At 29.3% G+C, this 22,477-nt stretch overlaps 1 protein-coding gene across 2 annotated transcripts in view; it reads right to left on the bottom strand.

Moving 5' to 3' along the window:
- Positions 1–7,416: 7,416 nt before the first annotated feature.
- The window catches only part of LOC129960026 (uncharacterized), a 123,829-nt gene continuing 108,768 nt past the window's right edge, over positions 7,417–22,477 (bottom strand). For both annotated transcript variants that reach the window (XM_056073034.1, XM_056073036.1), the window contains 6 exons: positions 18,844–19,157; positions 15,120–15,267; positions 14,230–14,319; positions 10,783–10,978; positions 10,535–10,634; positions 7,417–10,440 (listed from right to left, as the gene is read on the bottom strand). In XM_056073034.1, coding sequence (XP_055929009.1) covers positions 8,754–10,440; positions 10,535–10,634; positions 10,783–10,978; positions 14,230–14,319; positions 15,120–15,267; positions 18,844–19,157 — 2,535 coding nt within the window. In that variant the 3' untranslated portion in view covers positions 7,417–8,753. The remainder of the gene's footprint in view (positions 10,441–10,534; positions 10,635–10,782; positions 10,979–14,229; positions 14,320–15,119; positions 15,268–18,843; positions 19,158–22,477) is intronic.

Below are 22,477 nucleotides of genomic sequence, written 5' to 3'. Positions count from 1 at the left end.
TTTCAATATTGAAAAATACATTGTTTTATTTGAGTTTTCATTGAATTTATATTAAGGATATATAATGATATATTTTTCTTTTATTCGCTCATGTTCAAGACCTTTTCTAAAATTTTTAATGTATTGCATCCTTTGTCCGTAAACTTCCAGTCCATAGTATTTGTTATTAATGTTTTATTCATTTCGGAAATTACTATTTCTCGTCTCTTTTTGAATTTTGAAATAGTAAATTGTATGAAAGATTCTTTAATTTTAATTATATAATATACATCGTTTTAAAATTCTAGTGCATATTTAAATTAAATTTGCCAATAATACTATTTAAATAAGAACAAAAATTTATGTAATTCTTATGCAGTGTTAATTTTTTAGGACATCAGACGTCAGGTTTTGAATTTTATTAAAATTACATAATAATGCCTTTAACAAGTAAAATTATGTTGATTTCGTTTTCTTTCTATGAAGAATGAAAGAAACTGATGTTTTTTAATTCATTTAAATGATTTTTAAATTTACTGTATAATTGGAAAAAAAAAAAAAAAAAAAAAAACGAAATACGATAAATTGTTAGCTGCGGACATTGCTTTGGTATTGATACACATTATTAAAGGGATTTTAACACAATTCTTTTCTGTTTATTTTTATTGAAAAGAATACGAATATTTTTATTATATAAAGTGAAACTTATTTTCATTTAGAGTCATTTTGACTGGTCAGTAGAGAAGGAAGAGATGCTATTTATAATTATAATGGTTATAAATAAATAATGATATCATAAAATCGTAATTATCGATATATCGTAAAATATCGATAAGTGTACATAGAATAATATTTTGTGAGTCATTGATTATTATTTGATTCAGAGTCATTCATTTTTCCATATGAGTCAAGGCGATGAATTTCAATCAAAATACTTGCCTGCCATAAATTCTTCTTTTGAGATTGTTACACATCTTGATTTAGTATTTTAGAATAGAATATATCTAATTTAAGGATTTTATTTAGAATCATAAGCCACATACAAATATATATATAATCGTTTCGAAGATAAATCTTTTCTTATTAAAAATAAAAGTGGAAAAGTGAATAATAAATATTCATTACCGAAATAAAATGGCAAGAATTGTAAAAATAATAAAGAAAAAACAACATTTCGGAATTCATTATTTTTAATACAAAAAATAAATAAATAAATAAATATAATAAACCAATAAGAATAGTCTTTCGATTCTAAAAGTTCTAGCAGATGGCAGCACGAGTGATGTGCATCTTATTTTGTTATACAATATATTTTTGGTTGCATTCGTTTAAACCAATTTAGTTTAGTGTTTTTGTTTGTTTTTTTCGTTGGTCTGGGCATTTAAATTCCCAGACCAACGCTTCCATCAACTCCCATTCCACGTCACTAAGGCAGAAGTAACATGTTATACTGTAACATACACCGATGGATTTTAAATTGCGAATTTTATTATTATTATTATTATTATTATTTCTCATGACAAATGCTCAGGAAATTTTAAAAAAATGGCCTACACATTAAAAAAAATTCTACTACCTATAGCAATTACACGAACTATAAAAGCTGCGGACTAACATTACAATAATCAGTAACTGAAGAAAAGTCTGATTCATCCTAATATTCTGCTCTACTTAGAATTTCAGAAATCAAGTTGCAAAATCCAAATCACTCCTATTGAGAAAAGCCTGGTCTTCACTAGATAATATTTTCAAAATGTCCACTAATCCCCCACAATTAATTACGGAATTAGTAGTGATATCCAGTAACGTCTCTTTTCGAATGCTTGTGTTTTATAAATAGTTGCACATTTTAGCCAAGTATTTGCTACATTTCTGCCAGGGTTGTACGATTTTATCAATACGTAGCGTTACCTAAGTTGGCAGAATTAGTTCAGTCATATCAATGTCCCTGTTTGAAGCTATACTTTTCATATTTTGGGGCCAGACTTCGTAAGACGATACCTGACAGGTAGGGAAGAAATCGTACTGATTTCTAATCCATACTAAATCATCGGTGTAATGCAATCCCGACATGGTTCGGAAGATCTATGGCATGATGTATAGTTTCACATTATAGCTTATTATCGATCTCTAGATTCCATTGGCTTTGCCAATATCGGAGAAACTATTTACGAACAAAGGATCGCATATCATTGTAAGACACAAATTGCTAGTGGAATTCATTGGTCGACTTTATTTTCTGTTATTTTACTTTCGTGGTTAAAATAAAATTCAACAAAACAGAATGTTAAAATCGTGTTTATATAAATCACAATGTAAATAAATTGTGCACAAAAATGTATCAAGAATATATGCAGGACATATGACTTGTCGATGAGGGCTCGAAGGAAGAACTGTTCTAATTTGAATATAAAGCATTGGCTTAATGAAATCTTTATTTACAATACAATATATAGTTTGACGTTTTGCTATTATTTTGGTGCATTGCGTATCAATATAATCAAAATCAGATGCCACAATTTCAAACATGGAAATAGAAAAACAACTGGTAGGGCCATATCAGATGAATATAGAATGTATGGAAGTGTATTTATTTAATGTTTGGATAAAAGTTCAATAAGAGCATTCTTAGAACCTATATTATCACGCAACAAAAGCTGTAATTTCCCAAAATTTTGGTTATTATCAAGCAAATTTTTAGCTAAAATGTCGTAACACATTGTAATTATATTCTTTTCGAACAATTTAACACCTGAAAATGAAAGAAACTTCCTTTAGTGATGAGTTTCAAGCCCCCCCCCCCCAAAAAAAAAGCAAATAAATAAATAACAATGATTAGAATTTTTTAATAACAATCTTTGTGAATTTTAATTGTTTTAATCTCGTAAATAAACAGGCAACAGCACTAAGAATGTTTTAAATGAAATTCGAATATTTATTCTGCTATTTTAAACCAGCTGTTGAATGCTGCAGGCTACCAAATAAGAAACTGATGGCAGGAAGATATAAAGATTTTAAATTTATGCCTTAGTGAAACATAATTATACAGAAGAAAGTGAAATTGTTAATTCCAAATTTAATTTTCGAATCATGTAATTGATTAGGAAATATTCACTAACGCTTCAAAAATAAGAAGTGAGCTTCCAGAAGAAATACTATCAACTAGAAAGAAGTACTTGAAAAGAAACTTTGCAATTTGCACAAGTAATTTCTTCTTATAAAAATATGGTAGCTTTATTAGATGCGGATAAAATCTTATTTTGTAGATACAATATGATTGGTTCTCGCTCGATCATCAAACTCAAGTCTTAGCAGGGTGAAAATTAAGCATTAGATTGAATATTGTGGTTTATTGGAGAGAAAACCAAATGTAGCGTCAAACATGTGTTAATGTACATACTTATTAATCATATAAAATTGGCATAAAGTAGCAAATAAAGTTAGTAAAATTCTAATGCATTTCGAATTAGTATTAAAGACTATAAAATCTAATAAAAATCATAGAATATTCAAAATGAGTAACTATATACTCCAAAAATATCGTGAAATGTAATCGAAAATATAAATTGGGGGAAAAAAATCGATCAAAAATGCAAAAAACGAAGAATTTGAGCCAAGATTTAAAAATTAATCTATTAAGTTGTTCGAAAAGTAATTTCGTTTTTCCCAACAGAGGACTTAAATATATTTTTTCACAGCCAACCTCACACTTAAGCCGCATAACCATTATATACTTTGACAGCTGATATAGCAAGGCCTGCTTGTGAAAAAGTTCGATTGATTCTACGCAGTAGTTTTCGATTGGTACCCTTTCAAATACGGAAAGAAGTATTTTCGGCATATTTTATTATCATAAAGGTAAAAATGCTGTTCAAGCAAGAAAAAAAAATATCCAATCTGTATGGAGAAGATGTATTGACAGAATGTCACAGCCCAAACTGGCTTGCAAAATTTCGATTTGGAAATTTTGATGTTGAAGCTGCACCACATTCTGGAAGAGTAATTGAAGCTGATGAAAACACAATAAAGGCATTAATTGATACAAATCGGCGAAAAACAACTCTTGAGATCGCTGAGATTAAATTTATCGAATTCGATGGTTCCAAGGTCATTCGAATTGCCTAGGTTTAATCTCAAAGCTTAAAATACGGGTTCCTCATATTTTTACGGAAAGAAATCTGTGTTGTCGCGTTGACGTCTGTGATTTGTTTCTCAAATGTTAAGAAAATGATCCATTTTTGAAGTGTATCATCACTGGGGTCGAGAAATGGGTTGTCTACAACTATGTTAAACGCAAGAGATCGTGGAGTAAAAAGGATGAATCGGCTAAAAGCACTTCGAAATTCGATATTCATTAAAAAAAAAGTGATACTATCCCTCTAAAAAAATGTCATTTGGTATGTCAGGAGATTTCAACAGTGCAGGGATATGTGATCTGGGCTTCGAGATAAGATATGTTCTTTTCATTTTTGTCGTTATTATTTATTTTTGTAATTGTCAAGTAAACAATTCCGAGAAGAAGAGGTGCAAGCATGTTTACAATTTATACACTAATCTGCAAAATTACATTTAGCACTATCATAATCGATTTTTGTAGACAGAACGTAAATCTGTCTTGGGGCAAAGAAGTTTTAGAATTCTCGAAATGTCGACATTTGAAGCAATGAAGGAAGTTGCGGATATAAGGTCGATCAACAAAAAGACTCGTATATGCCGCGTATTCTTCGTTAATTTAGTAGAATTCATTGTTAATATTAAGTGCTTAATGTTTCTGAGATACTTATTTCTTCGCACATGGTTCACCCATTGACCTTGTCACTTTTTGAGGATTTCTTCTAACGGAATATTTAGTAATTCTCCACAGATAATCCCTTTGGAGGAACTCAAAGATGAATGAGGAAATATAGTGAATGGAATATTTGAAAGGGTTTTAAGTTTTACTATTTGTTGCGAATGTTTTTGCGGCTGCACTTGATAAGCAATTTACAATTTAGAAGAATTTGGGTGATTTTTACCTCACCGATGTTATCAATGATGACTTTCTCAATTAAAAAAGGAGATACGGAATGAAATGTTTCATCTGCAGCTGAATTTCTTTTGACTTCAAAAGTTGGAAAATCTGATGAAGCAGAAGAGATAGGCAATGTTTGTTGTTCACGGAAGGGACATTATTTATGTTGTGAATACATTGTTAAAGGTTCAGACCAGGCGACGCTCCCCCACGGAGTCCAACAAGGGATGGCAGCTACCAACGCAGAGTATTCTCAGCCTCGACATTTATCAGAATATTGTAACATATTGTCGATATCTAATCTCAGTCGTTGATAAAATGGGATTTAGAGACATCTTTTATTTACTCTCTTGATAAAAATATTTGATATTATAATCATTATTATTAAGAAGTTATTAACTGCTAAGAAGTCTTAAATAAAACATCATTCTCTACTCTTAGCTCCTTTCTTCGTCATCAATCTATGGGAATTTGAGATAGCTATTCATCCCGCCTCCGTTTGTCAGCTATTTCCCCTACTACACTCTTTGTCCTTCACTAAAGTCTTACAAAAATTTGTTCATCAAGAGGGACATTAAAACACTAACTAGAACCTGAACGCTTAGTTATCTCCGAAGACCTTTAACGTCAAGAACAAGAAAGTGAATCTCTAGTTTGATTCCAAGTCGATTACCCACGCAAATCTTTTGCTATAAGAACTGCCAAATATCAGCGCACCAATCCACAACGTCGTCTTATGGTCAGCACGTGGGGTTTTATTAAACTTGCATGAGAAGCCGGAAGTAAACAGAGCGGCAATAACTTTTAACGCAGATCCAGCTCCCTCGCTTAGTAGAAGACAGCAGGGCATGCAGCTGAGAATAAACATAAAGGAAGAAAGGACACTCATATTCACCTAAAGAAGGTGAGCCCCTGGCAAAACTAATTTGGTTCATTTTTCTTTGAACCCTTGACAAAAAACGCTTTATTAAAATAAGCACAGTACCTTCGTGTAAAACGTTGCCTGGAGATATTTTGCACTATGTTCGATTTACGTAATTCTGACGAATATTTATTACACATTTTTATTCCTCCTGGCTTGGTTCCGATTAGTAAAGATGAAATTTTATAATCCATGCTTCATTTACTTTTGAAGTGCTTATTTTCTTTTATTTAATTTTGTACATTTGCATGCTCTTGATGATAATACAGTATTTCAATTTTATCAAAACTTAATTGCGAATTGATAAATTAATTCTATTTCATAAAATTATAATGAATTATAAATTCAAAACTATAAGGTAAACAAATATTTAGAATAAAAAATTACTTTTTAGTACATTAATAAGATGAATTTTAGAAGCTGTTACTGTTATTCTTTCCAATTTAAAGCCTATGTAAGTATCAAAGGAATAAAGTCAGAATAAGATTTATTTTTAAATTGTTTGATAACAAACTAGCTTTTAAAAAAAGGGGATATCGCATTTCACAGATATAACATTAAAAAAAATGATTTAAAAATCAATTTCTCTGAAAGTTTGGTTACAGAGATGAGAAGCTAGTTATCTATCAATGGTATCCTTTCGATTTCGCAATAATGTTGTACGCCGATAATTATATTATTTTAGATCTGTGGTTTGTTAAAATGTTAAACGGAAGTTAATAAATATTATTAAAAAAAAGGCTTAATTAACATTAAAATGTTGAATTTGAATCCCCGTAAACAGCAAGTAGTAATTTAAAATTCATTAATGATAATAAAGATATCTTTTATGCTATGAACTAGTCAAGACTGTAATTATCGTTACTGATTCAAAATGTGAGGACCTGATTTATCAATAAAGGCCCCAAAAAATATTTTGTCTTCAGAAAATAAGATAAAATTCATGGGAATTTAGCACTCGAAACCAGATAACACTGTAAAGTTATATGTATGCTTCATGTTTCGATTAAAAAAAAAAAAAATTTGCAAAATGACATTAAATTCAAAATTTGACAGAAAAAAAAAGGAAAAACACATCTCTCGGGGGGGGGGGGGACCCTGTAAAAGGAATATTGAATTGAAGCACCTGCAAAAAATGTTTTAACTGCAATATACATTTTATCCATACGTACAGACCTGCAAATAAACACACCCTTAAAAATACGCAATGAAATCAAAATAATCAATCATGGTGCTAATTACCGAAATCAAATCTAATTTTTAAAAAAATCCTCTAATATCGACTAATAATTGATTGATAAATGTGAGAACATCATCAGAAAAATCAGAGTAAAAGATTCTCAAATCAGATTTGAACTAAATCTTAAATAAATAAGACTACCAAAACTAATAATTCAGACAGAGGGATAAAACTGCTCGATTAGTAGCTTCATTATTATATGAAATGAAACAAAAAGCAAAGAAAAATAATATGAAACAAAACAATGTTTTATTTAGGCACACCCAACATGATAATAAATACAGAATAAAAAGAAATTTTCAATAACTTTAAAATAATAGTAATAATAATAAACTTTATCAACAAAAACTTACTGGCTCAAATCATAAAATCGCCAAATGTTAATTAATGAAATCAATTTTGATTTCTTAAAGCAGATGATGTTCCAATTCATGAAGAAAAGGATCCATTAACAATGAAGTGACATAAAAATGAACATTTTACAACACTAAATTTACACATTTATATACATATATTATATGAACATAACATCAAATTACAGTGAAGAATACCCATATGACTAGCCATTAATTTTAAAACAAATTCATTCAAAATTTCTTATCACTAAAATGAATACATTAAGAAAAAACGAGAAAAACTCGTTCGTGAGAAGCAAATAAAGAATTAACTTTATACAAAAATGCAAAAAAAGTTAATTTTTACAATATTTTTACTAGAAGTTAGCTTATCTAATCAAACAAATAATAATAATAAAAAGTAATATTACTTCATAATATAATAAAGCAGACTATAAGTGGACAGGAAACATAATAACAAATATACCTCATTAAAAAAAATTATGCAACATTACTAAAAATACTTAATGATCTGCAATTTATCATTTTTTAAAAATGTTCTTATACTTTTTTAAGACTCAAGATTCCAAATCAAAACACATGGTGTCAGATTTTGATTTTTACGGAATCAACTCATTATTTACGTACAAATCGGAAAAAGTAATTAAAATGTATTACAATTTATATTGAATATTTAAAAAGTTTTAATGTATAAAATACAGGACTATTAACTACATACACATAAATTAATTATAAAATTATTTTGACTTCATGTAAAATAGAATTGCAACATAAATTCTACATTTATTTGGATATTTTTTAATCTGTAACCGAAAATAGCATATGCATATCATAATCATAATTTGGCAAAAACATTCTAGAACAAATTTTGAATGACTACAAACAACATATTATATCTTGCAGAACAATTTTCATAAATAAGTAAATAAAAATTGGGAGATGATATAGTAAAAATGAACAAATTGCAGAGCACAAGAATAAGACAATTTTATAGTACATAGTCGAAAACGATTTATAGACAAATTCATTGCATAGTAAAATATTGCGTTTTAACTTTTGCTTATCAGTTAGGATAAAATCATTTGGGTATATTGAATACAATGTTCATGCATATCTATTTACGTGCATGACATTTTTAGCAAGCTGACTCGATTTACATATATAAATAGATGGATAATGTCTTTTGTGAATATTGCATAAACAACAGCAAAAAAAAGTTATACAGAATGAATATGAACGAATGAATTAATTCCTTATATTTCTTTTAAATGAACTGCCTCTTTTCCCTCTCCTTTGATTAGTAAATCCTTTGGAAGGCTTCTTGCCCCAGCGCTGATAAGTAAACTTCTGAGGCCTGTTCCAAAGTCTGGCTGAGACGTCTCTTTTATAAAAATCTTCGTTGCCATAATCATTTGATCTATCTGATGAATAGTACCTCGAATCTCCCTCACACTGATTTCCATGATGGTCAGAAGTCACCTTCCAATGAGATGATCCAACATCCCATTCACTTCCTTCAGTTTGATGGCTTGGTGGTTGTAAAGCAGGCCACTGGTCTTTAACAAGATTGCTATCAGTTACTTGAGAAGGAACTACATGCATTGTTAAAGGCGGTGGAAGAGGAAAAGAGGTCGAAACAATTGGTGGTGGTGGGAAATGTTTTATGATCGGAGGAGGAGTGTGAATAGAGAATCCAAGAGGTAAACGTGGTTGAAATGAAGAAAATGCTTGAGGGTGAAATGCAGAATTAACATGTTGCGAAGTGTCTTGAACAGTAGAGACATAAATTTGTGGTACAGATGTATGAGGGCTAGACTGAATAGACAAGCTTTCTTGAGATGGGGTTTCAGTAGGTTCTATTCCAGGAGGTGGAGGCTCTTTACCTGAATTCCAACCAGAAAGTAAAACATTAGGAGGCATAGTTGCAATACTTTTAATCTTCTGCTCAGATAATGGTAATTCAGTTTTTGGCATTTCCACAGGCAATTGTTTTTCCGGATTATCTGTTACATCTGGCACAGACATAATGTTTAGGGATACATTTGATGGAAATGTATCCTTAGATATAAAAGACATATCTTCGGAGCTAGTTCTTATTTTAATTCTGGGATCTGGCAGACTTGCAATAGTTGATTTGTCCATATTTTCATCATTAGCTGGCGATGTTGGTGCTTGAAGATTATAAACTTCTAAATTATTAAGAGTTTTAGAAGAATTATTTGAACTCCGAAGAATTTCAGGAGGTCGTGAGCCATCATTTTTATGTTCATCAAAATGTTTCCCAAACAAAGTTTTGATACGCATATCAACATCTCCCTTTTCCTTATTAGAAGTCTTGAAGCGTGCAGAATTGAAAAGTTCCTGCAAATTTTCTGGTAAATCTAAGAAACTAGACATTCCAGTTTCGGCTACTGAATTTATATCCAAACAGGGAGCATTCGGAGACTTCTCAACTGTATCATCCCTAGGATGCGAAATTAGCTGTTTGAGGGCATTTTCGGTTTCTTCAACTTGTCGGCTTAGTGCATCTAAAAGTTTTTTCTGCTGTTCCAAATTAACTGTTGATCTTTCTTTTTTAACATCTAATGAAAAATGGGCATTTTGTGATTTGGGTGGTTCAGACGTTATATTAACAATATCTTGTTCAGGATCATAAGGTTTGTCATCATCCTTTTCAAAAGGTGAAGCATCAGAAATCGACGCTTTGTCTAATGGAGTGGTAGGCTTATCTACAGTAAAATCGGCATTTTTTAACGTAGAATCATATGGAAAAAAATTGTCTTTATTTGCTGAATCTGGACTAACTACAGATTTATTCTCCTGTTCCTTTGCTTCATCCAAAGATGATGAAGTTGGAAGAGGTGGAGTGTAAGAACGTGGTTCTTGAGGAGGAGTAAATGAATCACCAGCCTTTCCTACCCGAGCTTTCACCCTGAATTATATAAATAAATAAATTTTAAAAACACCATAATAAAGTATATTAATTGAATTATATTATATAAAGAATTATATAAAGCTAAACATACGATGGACGTTGTTTGGAGACAACAGGACGTAACACAGGATGTTTAAATTTATGACGAACTATAACACCCAGAAGTAGATGAGGTCTAGGAGATGGTAGACCTACAGAAAAAAAAAAAATTTAAAAATGTATCTAACTCTAGTAAAAACAATGTATGATAAAATATACACTCTCTTAACAAAAATAATTTTACAGCATAAACACAAATATAAAACGTTCTGAAATGAAAAAAAAGTTAACAATATGTACCTGGCCCATCAAAAGGAACCAAAACCATCGGTACTGGACTTGTAGAAGCCAATGGCAAAAGATAAAAGTCTTTTATCTTTTTAGAATAGTTGGAAACAACACCATATCGTTTTCTACTGCTCAAGTAAGAATAAAATGAACGATAGGTAATGGCTTCTTCATCGTTAGCTGCCTGGAAGCGAATAATAACCAATTCCTAAAAGGGTAAATTAGAAACACTATATAAGTTTTCACATGTTTTCTTTAAAGAAAACTTGATTTATGTTTAGAATATTGAATAAAACGCAATTCCAATTTCAAATCATACAATTTCATTAAACCATGTTTTTTGGAATTAAATAACATTTATTTTGAACACAGATTCTCATTACTTTGAACATCAAAGATTAGAATTTAATTAAATTATGTCCAAATATATTAGCTTTATTTAAAGTACATTATAATTAATTCAAGTTTGATAGGATGAAATGACATTCTTTTAACTTTTCGCATACTGTTTTGTTAAAAACTCACACTTTAAGAAATTTTACAATAATCATGCTATAATATATAGAAGCGAAATTGTTAAAACTTCTATAACAGAGGTAAGCTGCAATTTTGACATACTTTGGAAAACAATGCAATATTATCTGACAAAAATATTTCAATAAAAACATCACTGGCGTCTCAAAAAAAATTATAATGGTTTAATTTGTTTTCAGAAACACCACATTTTCTTCTTTGCATATACTTTTTTATCTTATTTGCTCTTTTATTCAAAATTTGCACATTTTCTTAAAAATACAAGTAAAGAATACTATGCACTTAAATAAAAATAAGTTTTAGTCACGAGAATTTCTTCTTTCTTTAAAGCTTTTTAAGTCTACTTTCATTACTTTTAAAGCAATTTGGAATGTAATGATTTCATGTACTATTACCAATTAATCAGATTTACTATTGCTAATTAATTGTTGCAAAAACAGTTAAACACAAAATGTCCATCGAGATTACAATAACATTTTGAATTCGCCTTTATAATAATAATAAAAAAACTATAAAGAAAAATATATAATTTGGCATTTCACATTGTATACTTTTATTGATTACAAATAATGTTTAATACAGTTATAATTTTTATAACAACATGAAGAGCAAAAATAACTTTTTTTCATGAGTATGCAAAAATACACTAAGTACAGAAAACATCATTACAAGAAGGGGGATTAATGTTCTTTCAACTCTTCAAGGACTATACTTAACTTTTCCTAATACATAATTCTGATCTTTTTGAGAAGTGAAATAAAATTTCTTTACACTCCAATAATAAAAAAATTATATCATTCATCAACTCAACTTTTTCTGTTAATGAATCAGAATTTTTATCTCAGTTCTACCTTTTAAACACCTTTTTTCATTTTTTTAGATTATTTAAAGATTCAAAAAAGTATTTCCTTTTTTTGTGTAACCTTTCTTTTTCTTTGGATATCTTTTGATCTTCAAAGTAAGCCAAATATTTTTGTTTTGTCCCAGCTACAGAGTACTCTTAGTTTCTTTGTGATTTCAAGGCAATTTGGATTTTCAGAGTATTTCAATTATATTTTGTCAGGCTATAAAAGATTGTTCTATTAAGTTTTCAATTACGATTCTTTTATTACAAGAAAATCCCCTTTTTACATCATCTTGTCAATGAGAAAGTATTAAAAGTGTCACTATTATTTTCCACAATTTGCTACCGTTTTTATCTTTTCCTAAATAGCCATACAAAAAACTTCCAAAAATTACCGTTTCTAATGAATCCTATGGCATAAATTTTGAAGAATTTGATACTTCTTTACTTAGAAAAGAATTAAATTCAATATATAATCGCATTCATTCATTGCATCTTCCATAAATGAGACAATACATTTTTCAATTTGTTATAATAATCATAACTGTTTGAAGTCAATTTTCTTGGATCAATACAACAAAAGCACCTAACTATTTTAAAATTAAATGGCGTCATAATTTCCTAAAATATTTTATAGCATCTTCAAAATTAATGTTTGGTATTGTAATTTTAAATCAAAAATATTTTTCAGAAACAGTAAGCATTTTAAAATTTCGTCACTAGCGAATCTAATACTTATCTTAGAAAGAGGGGTAAGAACTGACACTAATTTTGATAATTTATATACATTATTCATTACTTCCAAAGCCTTTTTTTTCGCAACATTAAATGTGCAATTTATGTCTAGGGTCAGCCTGTTTGCATTTTCAGCAAAGAATGGCATAAGGTTTTCTATACTGATAAAGAGTTAAAAATGTTACTATCATTTTGATTAGTGAAAAAAAGAAGTTTATTTTAGTACATGTCAAATTATCTTTAACAGCCTGTAATAATTTGGTATTTGAGTTAAAATATGGTTTTGAAAACTTTTTGAAATCTTTTGAACCCTCTGGATATAAATTTTTATAGCACCGCAAATTTCTAATGTTTTAACAGCACCTGGGACTTTTCCCGTCATTTATGGGTGCAAAATATGCATGACATTTTTAAAAAAAGAAATTTTAATACAGTCTTCCTCACGTCATCTTCAAATAATCAATAAAGAGCTACAAACAAACTATCCAAATTGCCCTCAGTTGTTCTATTTAGTTAGTACGTTAAATCCATTATTTACAATTTACAAACCATGGCTGCCTATATTTAGCAACTCAATAGAAAACTGACCTTTGATTTATTCTCGGATCACGTAGAAGATTTCCAATTAAATTTTGTCAAACATTGAAATTTGTACGAAATTCCTCAGATATAACTTTTTTGTGACATCATTAAATGCTTTTTCAATATCTCATGCCATAGAATGACTCATAACAAACCGAGGTTAAATCTCTAGTTTCAACGTTTTAAACATTGGAGTTCAAAAATCTCATTAGTACGTCCATCTGTTTACTTTGTAGATACGTGTTTAATGATTAACGAATTAACAAAATATAATTCTCAATATTGCGTAGCAAATTATACAACAGTGAAGTAATTCCAAAGCAAATGAGACATGTACATTTTTCTTGGTCCGCATATTAAGTGTTTTCCAATTTCACCGTCAGGAAACATTCTTTAAACTAACTACTGATGTCCAGGTAAAAATTATTGCAGGAACTAGATAGCTTCATTATTTTCTGAGTATTCACCCATCGTCCAGAATTTTACGGTCTCAACTCGTTTCTGATTTTTTTTATTTTGCACCGTCCTTAAATCAATTTTCATTTTCATAAATTTTTGTGCAGTGAGCTCAATTGATGGGGAAATAAAGGCATCAATAGAAAACGGGCTTTTTTTAGACACTTGAAGCAAAAATTATAGCTTTTTCAAAGCCCTTAAAAGGATTTTGATTCCCGTGGGAACCCATAGCAAGACTGAAAAAAAAGTATTTGCATGGATATTTATATTTTAAAATTATTGAATTTTACAAGGAATAAAATACATACTTTGCTTCCAGACTGTTTTATTTTCCCAAGATAATCCCACACTTGATCAGGAATTATTCTGCCACATATTTGCATAGTGTCAGGTAAATCCTAAGATACATAAAAAATTGACAGTCGGTTTTCTGCATAAAAAAAAATTCGAAACTGTTTCGAATTAAATTAAAAAGAAAGAACATATGCAAGACTTTTGACTGGAGTAAAGGGAATATTGCATCATTCTTATTCACGTTAGTTTTAAATTTGCGACAATGTGACTTTCTTGTTGATGCATATTTACTCCGATTATTAGTTAACTTCTGATTACTGATTTAATTGGCAAATGATAGACTATAAAATCATGCCAAAAATAAATTGCATTTACAGTAAGTAATATTTTAATTGCATATTACAGAGAAATTAGTAAGTAATAATTTTAATCATCCTTTAAAAAATACAATTAGAATATAAAAATAATGATTGCATAATATTAATTAGAAATTAATCAACGTTTTTACTGATACAAATTACCATAGTTTCTCTATTACTTAATTTCTTTGCGAATTTTGAATGAAATGAGAATATTATTTTATCTTCAGGTAATTCCAAGCTTTTATGATTCTTGACCGAATCAAGAATTTTTGATTTAATGGATAAAACCTCTAAATGTTAGAAAAAAATATGAACATTTATTCTCCATTATCTAATATGAATGACATTTACTTTTTAAAAAAACTAATAGCAAATTAAAATGTAAATTAATTACTATTGATTGAAAGAAGAAAATCTAGGTATATCTTTATTATTTACAATTCTAACATAATGGTATGAAGAACTTGATCACTGTTAATTTTTTAAACTTAATTATCAAGCTTAATTTTTAAGGAATTTAAGATGGAAGAAAAACATCTTACAGCTTGAAGATGACGGGTCGGACCTGACACTTTGTAAGCAATAGTAAGAAATTTGGCTACATCTTGCATATGAACAAAGCCTTTCCAAACTGAAGATAGTGTTTTAGATGGGGTATCTTTTAAGGATTTTTCATTAATTTCTGGAGACCTAAAAAAAGGGACAAAGAATATATTAATTTTAAATTTAACCGAAATCTTTGAAAGGCATAAAAGAAATTTAAAACAAAAAATATGAAACTTTTTTTCAAATTTTATTAATTCTCATCGTATTTAAGTTGAAAATTTAGAATATGACGGATAATACACAAAAAGAAAAGAGTTAGAGAGAGATAACATCAAATACCATTTTGAGGAGGAGACAATATTAAAACAAATTTTGTAAAATAAAATATGAAATTCTCATTCGTAACATTAAAAAAATTCTAATCAAACAAACAATGGCATATAAATACATATGCTAAAAATATCAAAATTCGCTACATTTATTCCAGTTCTATGAATGCCGTGAAACCGCAGTCATTCCCACAGACACTAATAAACACACTAATTAATGGAAGGAAAAAATGGATTATGGAGATAATGACAGTCCAGTCTAAAGATAAAACTTCAAGCCAAATGGGACACATTGGTATGGAGTTACTTCCATCTTGAAGGGGGATATTAATTACCAATATCGGTAATTACAAACATTAGAATAAAAAACAATACATATATTAGAACTAAAAAAATAATCAGGATTTGAATGCTAAAATTTAGTTATATATATATATATATTTTTTTTTTGCTTGACAGAAAAAAAACTTACTGATTTCTCTTTCTTATTACAGAAATTAATACCATTACGTGCATGAAAACATTGGAAAGCCACCTATCTCTAGCAAATGCCCTATGAGGATGGCAGACATGTACACAGAAACAGACTAGTGCCAAAATTTTGAAATTCCGGTCATTTATATATGCCATCATATTTTGAGTAATCCTAAATTTCTATTCTTAAGTGAAACATCCACTGTTGCTGTCGTCTATCAGCAAAGAATATAACTAAAACAACTGCGCGTAATTGGAAAAAACACTCGCATCGTAAAAATTTTAACCCCATTCGCAATTCCGTAGTTTGAGTAAACTTTCAATAAAATCCATAGTAACTACGGTTTCTCCGTTAACATGTATGCTATTTTAGAAATAACACTATATTTTCTATTCTACATGAATTTGTCTTTCTAACGGAGAAATTCTTGAAATATCAGTAATTATTTTAGCAACTGTTTGATTGCAAAGAGAAAACATTATCTCTCTCTCACACACACACCTACACACACACAAAACTAACTTTCATGAGGAATTTGCCAGTTAACTATTTTATGACCAATAGACTTATTTTACCAGATAATAAATTTGAATTCCATTTTTTTTTATAAATTATGTTACAATGCACAACACTGTATTGGATAGAATAAACTAAAGGAAGTCTTAAATAAGAAACGAAAGGAATTACTTATTACACACAAAAACTGAAAATAACTGAAAAACTCACTTAATACTGAATTAAACTTTTTAAAGGAAAATATATATACTGTAATCATTATGCAAGGAATGATTTAAAGAGTTCCTACACATTATTATTATTTCTATGGTCTTTTGATACATTTCAAAGCAAAAATGCACACTAAAATAAATCTATTAAAAAAAAACAGACATATCATTTAATAATTAGACAAAATTTTCTTTTTACTCAGACTATTAATGCATATTTTCTTCCAAATATTAGCCAAATTTTTGACATTCAGTGGAATCTCGCTTAACGAGTATAATATGTTCCCGAATCTTACCCCTAACGTGAAAACATAGTCTGAAATAAATGAAACAAAGTCTTCCATAAGATCATGTAACGTAAAATAAGATAATAAATCCTATTCCGATAAAAAATGCGCAAGGTAAATCTATCATACTGTAATTTATTATTTAATACATGATTTTCTTATTAAAAGTGCTGTCTAAAATCATCTGATTGAAACAGTAATTGAATAATATATATATATATATCTGGAGTTAACTTGAAATCATAGTTTTATTCTTTTTCATGATTCAGCAAAAAGTTTATTTTTAGAAGTTTTTAAAAGTTATCTGTCAAATCATGGACAGAATCAGACCACTAGACTAATAATTATAGTCTAGACTAGTAATTATTCACTACATAATTCCACAATATCACTCAGCATTTGGTTTCCTCAATATTTTTTTTTTGAATAATTGCAAAAATTAGTTGTTTTTTTTTATTAGGATGGAAGGGGGGGATGCTATGCTTCTCTTTTTATTTGCTAACAAATGATATTTCATTTTAATTAGTAAATCATTTTGACAAAGACGATTTTTCACTTAACCGTTCCAGTATTAGAATAGAATCTGAAGTACCCATATTAATAGGAGTTGAAGGAATTGCACTCCGGAAGAGAAAAACCTGTGGGAAATACATAATATGTATATTTTGTTCAGCTATTCCTAAACTTTTATTTCACTAGTTTTTCTAAAAATCTTCACCAATAGAGTTTCTGTAGGATTTTCTGATCCAAAAATCTCATATGCATTTTTTTAAAGAAAATAAATAATATTTTTTAGTCTAGACGGCATTTTCGGCTACCAATGTTCGGAGATTCCCATAAATTCAAAAACACCCATATAAGTTATCTAAAAAAAAAAAAAAAAAAAAAAAAAGAGGGGGGGGGGGTCACAAAGAAAATAAAACAAGTGTAGTCATTATTATATGTTTCATTTTCCCATCCTGCTTCAGCTCGAATATTTCAGCCAAGAAGTTACGACCATCGGTATTTTTATTTTCTTTTTAAGGCAAGTGAAAAACTATTCGATAGTTTGACTTCTTTGTCCAACAAACTTTACATAATTTGAAATTACATTAAGGAAATCTACCAATTTTATCAAGAGAATGAAAGTGGTTGCTTCACCATGCAGAGCAAGATCCAAATCATTAAATTTTATGAAGTAACTACCCTTGCATGCAATCTTACCATTTAAATTATGCATCTTTGAAAATACATTTAATATCTTCTACTAATGAAGTATCGAAATTCTTAATGATTTAAGAAGTTTTTGTAATAAAAAAAAATCAGAAAAACGATTCTTGTAAATCCCAAACATCAATCTTCGATTTTTTTTTTTTTTTTAAATGTCACATTGATATACTTGGTCTAGCAAGAATTACGGTATGGTCTTTTCAACAAGTTTGCTAAATGTTCAATAAATGGCTGTAATCTTGTATAATAGCAAAAATGATACTTCGTTCGTGCAAAGTTAAATTTCTGTTAATTAGGGTTGAAATTAATTTTTCTTTTGAATTTCCATATTTAGAGTTACTGCTTGAAAAAATTCTAATTTTATGACCATACTGTAAGCTTAAGTTAATTAGAAGTGAAAAAGGCAGTTAGCCAAACGTCCAGCTGTAATTAGCCAGAATTGAGAAAATTAGTGACATTATACAAAAAATTTCAGAAAATAAAATCCCTAATTTTCGAACACAATCACATCTATAACATAGAGAGAAAATGCACTAAAGAAATTTATTTCTAAATAAGCAAAATAAAAAGTAAATAAGCGACATAAATAGTATAACAATTTCTCAAAAAATTAGCTTGCTACTCTTGTGATTTATATTTATTAAACTGTTTACACATAATTACATATTATTTAAAGAAAAAAAAATTATATTTACTCCGACACAGTAGATGTTGGTACTTCATCCATTGACTCATCTCCTGCACTGGACACAGGTGACTTTCCATCAATTACCTTTGGTCCTTCAGATGCATTTGGAGAACCAAGATCCACTGATATAGAATGCGCCACTCGAACCTTTTTGGGAGTATTTTCATCAGCAGAAGGCGGTACTATTTTTCCAGTACATATCTTACAATTGTTATCAAACAAATGAGAACGGTGTAGATGAGTACTATCTTTCATTTCTTCCTTTTCAGTATCAATAAGATCATTCGACGAATCCTTTACCACAGGTTTAGGAAGATCTTGCTGCGTGAAATAAGAGGAAACAGATGTCAAATTGCATTTAGTACATCTAAAAATTAATAAGTTAAATAAATAAAAATAAAATAAAGCAAAATTACTGTAGTATTTAAGTGATATAAGCCACTAATGAAACAAATACCAGTAACGTATGAAATTTAACATGCTATATTTGAAAATTACGAGCTCTTAAGAATTTATGGAGCAATTCTTGAGTGATAATAACTTCATCAATAATCTTCTAACCTTCTTAAAATAGGATGTCTATTAAGTTTTAAACCTAAACTAAAAAACTTGCAGAAGACTATATTCAATACTTACACAATTTGACATACTTTGGGTTTAGCTTTATCATACACTAAACATAATCGATATGCATTTCAGAACAGTAGCTATTAATTGATTCGGTCCATTTCATTCAAAATTTCAATCATCTAGTTCGTTCCATCTTTTAGTTATTGCGTTAACATAAGACATAATTCAAAGATGTGCTTATCGGATCCAAAGAGATCTAAAACCTTAGGTGTCTATTATCTTAGGCACAACTGATCGCTACAGAATGGTTGAGAGATACTAGATCCAAAGGGGCAAGCTGACGCCGAGTAATAGAGTAACAAATTGTAAACCGTCGCCGAAATCGATAACTGAACAGGTATTTTGTCATCCAAAAACATGACCTGCCATTGTAATTAGCCGCAGCCGATTAGTCATGCATTAATTGCCCGATGTAGCTGCGTGTGTATATGAATTTTCACTAGAACACCAGAGCTCAACTCAAGAACCCTTCATTAACGTGATTGCAATGACTTAATGGACACAGAATTGGACAGCGCACAAGAATAATAATTTATGAATGTAAGATCATAAATGAATATTTAATTTTTGAGGTTAAAAAAAAGGAAGTGGCCATTTGAGACTCGAAGAGTATTATTTAAACCAGCGGAAGTGGTCTTACAAAACTGTTTCGCATACTGCCTCCCCCCCCCCAATATTTTCTTTTCTTTTCTTCTCTTCGCACAAATCTTGGGACCTTTGGAAAGGCCGCGAATAACTTGCATGGGATTGGTGGACGATAGTTTCAAAATAGAGATCTTTGGCACGGATTTCGCATTTTTGCCGAATTATCTTGAGACTATGTATTTAGGCCGCCTTTCCGAAAGCCGATTGGCGCCAAGATTTGACACTAAACTACAACTGTTGCCAGAAAGTAACAAACCGAATTTTGTTGATTCAAGTCACTGCATTTGCATGCATGCGAAAGTACACACAGACAGATGATCAACAGTTTGGCGGATTTTGGCCCAAAATTTGAAAAATTTATATCATATGCATAGACGATCTGGCGGATTTAGTTCAAAACATGAGAAGTATCTATATATTAGATTCTAAACCTGCAAACCAAAATTTATCCGCCAAGCTCTTTGTGCTTTACAATTATTAAGTTCATTTGTACTCGAACAGCCAGCCAACAAGATTTGATGTGAATGAATTTCATTCAAAATTTGATAGAAATGTACAAATGTGTTCTTAATTCTATATACCAAATTTCAGCCGTGCTGTCAAGCGCAAAGCGTTTCTGAATTATCTTGTTCACAGACAGTCAGATACGATTCCAAAAAATTCTTTTCGGCAAATTGAAAGGCCTTTTCATTTAAGTTATTGTTTTCAAATTCTTTTTAATCAGACAAAAACAATGAAACATTACATTTTAAGGGACCACAAATAATGATTTTATTAATATCACTCAATTCAGTATTTATCGCAGAATAAATAATATCAAGATAACAAATATTATAAAAATAACATACAAATATAGGCTTGATGATTAAAAAAGCTTATATAATTGAAAAGCTTTGAAGTTTTTAAGCAAATGCCAAAGGTATCAGTAGGCTAAAACTAAAACTTTATATAAGCATTTTAAATATATTTGAAGAAATTAACTATCGTTTACAATTATTCTGCTTTCAACTAAATGCAGAGAATATTGTTTAATGATCGTATGTACGAATTGAATTGTTCGATTATTCAATTAAATTGGAGGGAAATTCGCTTACTTTTAAAAATTAATGTTGGGTTACCTATGGTACTCTCAAATATTTCAATTATAAATATTTTTTGAAATAAAAATGAATATATCATTAGTTTTTTTTAAATATACTACGATACTTGTGTATTAACTACACGCCAATAGCAAACATAGTCAATAGACTCGCATGTATCTTCGGCGATCTTGTACGACGATTCATTGCTGATATGTCGTTAATATAAGTACTCTACTTGAGTAAAAGCTATAACAGTAGACCATTTTTTTTTAAAAATACAATATACTATCAATAACGCGACAGACTTCAAACCAAAAGATCGTCAAACTAGGTCAATTCTCATGAAGTAAAAGTCATACGACATCGGCGACTACGCATTTCTTCTAAAGTTTCATCGGCGGGATTGGAGTTGAAAAACAGTCTGTAACCAACGTATCCTTCAAACTGTTTCCTTTATATTTTATGCCAGGATTTGGTATTATAAAATATATATGTTTGATAGTAGGCTACTAAATTATTATACATTTATTAATATATTTAAGAACTTTGTTGTATTTTTATGAATTTGTGCTCCATTTATTTTTTTCTGAGATAGAGAAAGAGCATATCCTATCGAAGCAATCTGGTTTAGTAATATGTCTTTGATTTTATTTCACTTGCATGATTTCTTCATGAAAGTCTTTATCATTATCCGAGAAAATTATTTTAGATTAGAAACATTTGATTTATTCTGGAGTAGACATAAGTTTAATATAATATAAACTAGCACTTCACTTTAGATCAGTATAAAATAATTGCTTTTTAGAATGGATGATTTTTTAAATTTATTTATTCGACATAGTACAGAACTTTTTCGCCCGAGATCAATTTAATGTATAATACTTTGTCAAAAGGATCTTTTGATTTTTAATGCTATTTGAAGATATTAAAAAGAATTTAAAGTCGAGTGTTTCAATGTTACGATATGAGAATATTTTGAAAATATGAAATTTGATGTTTTTGTTTCTGTAGCTAACAGTACCTATTTAATTCTTAATTATGTGATTAAAATGTTAATTGAAAAGCCTAATTCAATTAAAATCTTAACCAGACAATTAAACTAAGAAAATTTTTATTGCAATTGTAAATATGCCTTTTATTATTAACATAAAAACATCCTTTCCGATTCAGAATAGCAAGACTGTAGTTATGGAGAAACATTTAAAATTTACAGTCAGTATGCATAAAATTGTAGTATTTAACAATAAACTAAGATAACAAGAAATAACCCCATTATATTAATGT

The sequence above is a fragment of the Argiope bruennichi genome, chromosome X2, assembly GCF_947563725.1.
Source record: "Argiope bruennichi chromosome X2, qqArgBrue1.1, whole genome shotgun sequence".
Taxonomy (NCBI): domain Eukaryota; kingdom Metazoa; phylum Arthropoda; class Arachnida; order Araneae; family Araneidae; genus Argiope; species Argiope bruennichi.
Note: the sequence above shows the minus strand (reverse complement) of the source record. Positions and strands in the feature narration are given on the sequence as shown.